This window comes from Trichoplusia ni, chromosome 8 (genome assembly GCF_003590095.1).
Source record: "Trichoplusia ni isolate ovarian cell line Hi5 chromosome 8, tn1, whole genome shotgun sequence".
Lineage (NCBI taxonomy): Eukaryota > Metazoa > Arthropoda > Insecta > Lepidoptera > Noctuidae > Trichoplusia > Trichoplusia ni.
In genome coordinates, this window is record NC_039485.1 from 9,861,042 (window position 1) to 9,865,960 (window position 4,919).

A 4,919-nucleotide genomic window follows, 5' to 3' on the forward strand; every position below is an offset into this window, starting at 1 on the left:
GAGAGGGACAGAGTTCACTAGCAAAATAACAACGTCCATTTGTAACAAAAAGTCCATTCATCAAACGAGATAACAATGTCACGGCGTTATCAAAACATGACCCGTGAAGCGATCACAATGTTTTGCTACGCGAATTCCGGCCCGCAGCAAAAAGTTAACACAATGGAAAAGTTCGCGCTTCCAAATAAATCGTTTCGTTTATTTATTATTACCCTCGTTTTGCCTATAAGGGGCACATTTGAAACAAACGCCTTTTGTGAGGAACTTTGTAAAATGAGCTGCATACAAAATATGTCGTGCGAACCTTGGCTTAGACTCACAAAATTTTATCCCGAGGGTGTCGTAAAAGACCACTAAGGGATTAAATCAGGTAAATGCACTGAAGCATTTTACCGTACATAAATAACATCGTTCTGACAAAATATGGTTCCCTTGTGAGATGCAAAGGTCAGAAGCCATTCACGGGAATAATATTGGAATCGTTTATCGTCGATAAGAAATTTTAGCGTTTACCTATTTCAGGTAGCTTAATTACGGTTCCTATACAATACATACACAATATATGTCTTATGTTAAACAGATAGAATAAACGAATGTTATTTTGAGACAAAGAAAACCTATCAAATAACCAGACACCCACAGCAGCCACAAAACAATATATTGGATTACTCTGTGGTACAGTTGCGCGTTATTGAAACATAAAGCACAATCGAACGCAGCATTTTCCGCGGCGCCACGTAGCAATAAGGCGATCGTGTATACCATGTATATTGTATAGTATATATCGCGCGAAGTTTAGCAGCGTCGAGCAAGCGGTGTCAGGGAGAGTGTAACAAGTGCAATACAAAACAATATTCCGGAGTAATTTCCTCAGAGGAGGCAGGGACCGCCCGCCGTTCGACGCTCGACGCTAGACGCTCGCTTGCTGTTGCACTCACAGACAACGCTTTGTCATTTTCTTTACTTAATTTAAACTCTTTGAGGTCATTAATCCTTTACAATTTATCGTCAATTTTAATGTTGGGACGGAAGAAAATTTTGTTATTATTATTTTAAACCAATCATCATAGAACAAAAGTATTTTTTAATTAATTTCCGCAGAGATTTGGTTAAACTGAAAACCAGTCTCTTACAAAACTTAGAACGGGGCTAAAACTGTATAGACGATGAATAAGATTACGTGCATCTAGTCTGGGTATACGTGTTCCTTGTTATGTTGAGATATGTAATTGACATTGCAATCAAATGGAGGTTCCACATCTGAAACTCCTGACAAGAGCAAACGTCGAGGCGTAATGCAATGAACAGGCGGTGAGACTTGTCACAGTGTGAGATCAGATAGGCGGGGAACTAATTTCATCTTGTATTGTACATATACTGGCCTTGCAGAGTACATTCTCGGATATCTGTAGAGCAGACTTATTATTGTAATTGTTTGTCTCTCTTGTCATTCAAGTAGTTAAATGAATACCTCCTTTTTAAAAGCGTATACGGGACTAACATGCAATGGACTTGTTGAGAAATGTAATATAAAATAAAATGGGGACATCGACAGCCTAAGGTAGATACTATTGAGATAAAACTAATTTGGGCTATTGCTATTTTAATGTTAAAATGAAGCGTTTATTTGCTTGTTTATTGTTTATCATCTCGAGCAAAAAAGAAAAGGAAAAGGATCGAAGAAATTTCTACCGGAATTGAATTTAAACGTGCGCTCCAACCACTTATTGAAATTTCAATTACAAGAATCTTATAATTTAAGGTAAAGACTCCAATCCTTTTGTCTTTTGTTCTATAAATATCGCTGTGGAATTTGACCTTATTTCCAAAATGTAATCAAGTTGATGAAGAACTAAAGCGGTCTGGAACGTATCTTTGCCAAATCATCTTATTCTCTACACTAAAATCGGAGTAACTATATGGAGGTCACGCTTTCAATAAGTAGGGGAAACAAATCAAAGCGCGTTCAATTTTTTAAAGTGTTCGAATTAAGGCGCCTTTTTCTGTGAATGGTTGTTGGCACTGTTCCAAGTGCACGACTGCAATTAGCCAAAATTATGCTCAAAAACAAGTTCGGAAGCAATTAGCAGATGTAGACTCAACTCAAGGACCACGCTTAACCAGTTTACTGAAGTCTTTCGGATGAGATTTGTTTCATTAGTTTATTGGTTAAAAAAAGGTAGTGAGTAAAACTTCGTAGTTGCTTCAAAAGCGCAGTTCTATATTATGAAACAGAATTCCTTAGTGGGAAGATGATTAAATATTTTTTTGTTTGCTCTTTTATGCATTTAATGGATAGCATGAAAAAATTGTGACATCACATAGTATTTCAGACTCATAGGTTAAACTTTATCTATGTTTATTTTAAGGAAGTGGCTTTCCTTTTATTAACAGGAAACCGAAGAAGGCACGTTCACATTGTAGGCACTACACCACGATATTAAGTATATCATGGTGTATCTGTAGTTTCTTGCAGCAATCAATGCCTCAATAAAAATAAACCAATCTGTAGATTTCAATATTTTTCATTTGAAAGCGATCACTAATATCTCTATTATCGGCGCTATTGACATCGATTATCGCGATATCTAAATGTGGAAGTAAACAGAGCAGTAAATATCTATTGTGTGCACCATTAGTGCGTGTCAATAAATGAACCGGACCGGACGCAAGGGCGACGCGCGACGCGGCGCGGTCACACGAGACGTCTCACGGACACATGGGACTTCAAAACTGCTGAAACGAACTTGAATATTTTCATATAACGTGGACTTCATTTTTACAAATGTCTTTTTTAACCCTCGAATCAAGAAGCGGAGTGTTATAAGATTGAACTCTTTGTATGTTTGTCTATGTGTTGGTAAGAGACAGACAGACATGTCTCTTTCACCGTAGCACTTAAACGGGTGAACCGATTCAGATGCGGTCATTTATTAGAAATAGGGTTGTCTAGCGATGGTGTTTAGATATGTCGTGTCAAAAAGGCTAAACTATTTCAAGTGATCTGATTAAGTCTTTTTAAGGGGGTGCTATCACTTTGACCGCCATGCACAATTTTCTATGTATCCTTGTCTCGTATGTGGCATAAAAGCTACTAAGCGGGTGATCCAATTTGAAAACAATTTTTTTTTGAGAGATTAAATTTTAAAAAAATTACCTTCAATGGAATACAAGTATTGAGATATGTTTAATGATACTAACCTGATTTACTCATCAAATTACAGAACACTTTAGCAATTATTAATGCACAATAAAATACCAACATTTTACCAACACCATGTTTGAATGTCAAGAAACTGTGGAGTAAGCAAAGAGGTACGTACGTGGGGCTAGCTAGCATAGGTAGTACGAAACACTAGAGACAGCTTAGTGGGCTATCGGTGGCAGCCCCTGTCCCGTTACTAGAGCGATAGCTTGCGACCGCTACATTAACCTATTTCGCTACTCGATACTCACTACTTGAGAAGGGACACAAACACACGCTGTATATGTTACAGTAATATCAGACCTACATGAATAATATGCATAATATATCTTCTTTATTCGTATTTACGACTGGAATTATGTTTCCTATCCGACAATAACTCATAATATAATTAGTTTTGCAACTCTTTTTTTCATTAGATCGGCTAAACCAAAGATTTTTTGTGTCAAACTCTTACTGGCCAGGGACAAGTTTACGTCCGAACTTTTACGATATCGTTTGAATATTTTATTTGAGTCTTTTTATGAGAGTATACAACTTTTCAAAATAATGTCGAAAGCTGTTACATCTCTGATCGTAAAATTAATGAACAATAATGCGGCATCGGGGTTTGTTTACTTTACCTGTATTTCGCTCGGCGTAATAATTATGAATAACTAATTAATATTAATATTAAGTGATTTAAAAAAAAGATTTTATCAACATAGGTCAAAAATAACTAACATTTGAGCCTGAATATCAAGTAGAAAATACTAGGCAGACAGAGGCACTCAGTTTGAACAAATGTCTAGTATTTATCTATCCATTAACAACTAAAATACGCAGATTCGACTCATATGAAATAGTTCGAGAGTTATTTCTATCTCTTGATTATATAGAACTACGGAATTATGAGCGTACAATTACTGTGTAACACATTAAGCGTTGTGTGTTTAGTGCTAATATTAGACTTCTCGTCGAGAGTTATAGGACTATTTTTTTCTAACAATATTTTACTGTAACTGTATTTTGCATTTCTTTGTAGGTAAAATCTTGCCGTAAAACGTGCCTGTTTTATCGAAAACGTTTTTTCGTGAAATACTTTGTTGATGCGTTGTCAGCTGATAGTTGAAGCAAAGGCCTCGCAATGTGCAGGTAACGTCAACAGCAAGTCTCACTTGGCCCGAGTGTGTACAGCTGCTCCCTGATTGCTTCGCTCTCAATCGATAGCATGAAATAGTTTCCTAACTCAGACATGCTAATATGTAAACTTCATCTTGGAATTTAATTGGTTTTATGTGGCCTTTATCAAGTATCACTAAAATTACTTAGTGATTCATCGTTATCTTATTTTTATTATTATTTGTAAATAGCTATTGAACTGTATAATATAAAGTACCTAATCCAGTTAGTACGAGTACCTATATTTTTATCATCAGGCGAATCTATATCTTTAATATTGAAGCGTTTTTTGAAGATGCATAAAAAGGAAGTGGTGCTTTGATTATGTCATCTAGAAGATCAGATATGTTACTCTCGTAGTATACAACTCTACTATGAGTCACATCGATTAAGTACGTGTGCGGCGTGGGGAGTGCGCGTTTTTATCGTTTTAAAGGGATATTTGAATACGGTGCACGCTGCGCGTTCAATGTTACATATGCGTGTAGCCTCTGCTCAATATGTATCATAAATGAATGCTATCCGGGATATCCTTTTATTGCAAGAACAGTTA

The 4,919-nt window shown here is 36.3% G+C and overlaps 1 protein-coding gene across 1 annotated transcript in view; it reads left to right on the top strand.

Moving 5' to 3' along the window:
* LOC113496777 overlaps nucleotides 1–2,765 on the top strand; it is a 6,310-nt gene extending 3,545 nt beyond the window's left edge. The window contains exon 3 of the mRNA XM_026876099.1: nucleotides 2,640–2,765. Within this exon, the coding sequence (XP_026731900.1) occupies nucleotides 2,640–2,765 (126 nt within the window). The remainder of the gene's footprint in view (nucleotides 1–2,639) is intronic.
* Nucleotides 2,766–4,919: the final 2,154 nt, after the last annotated feature.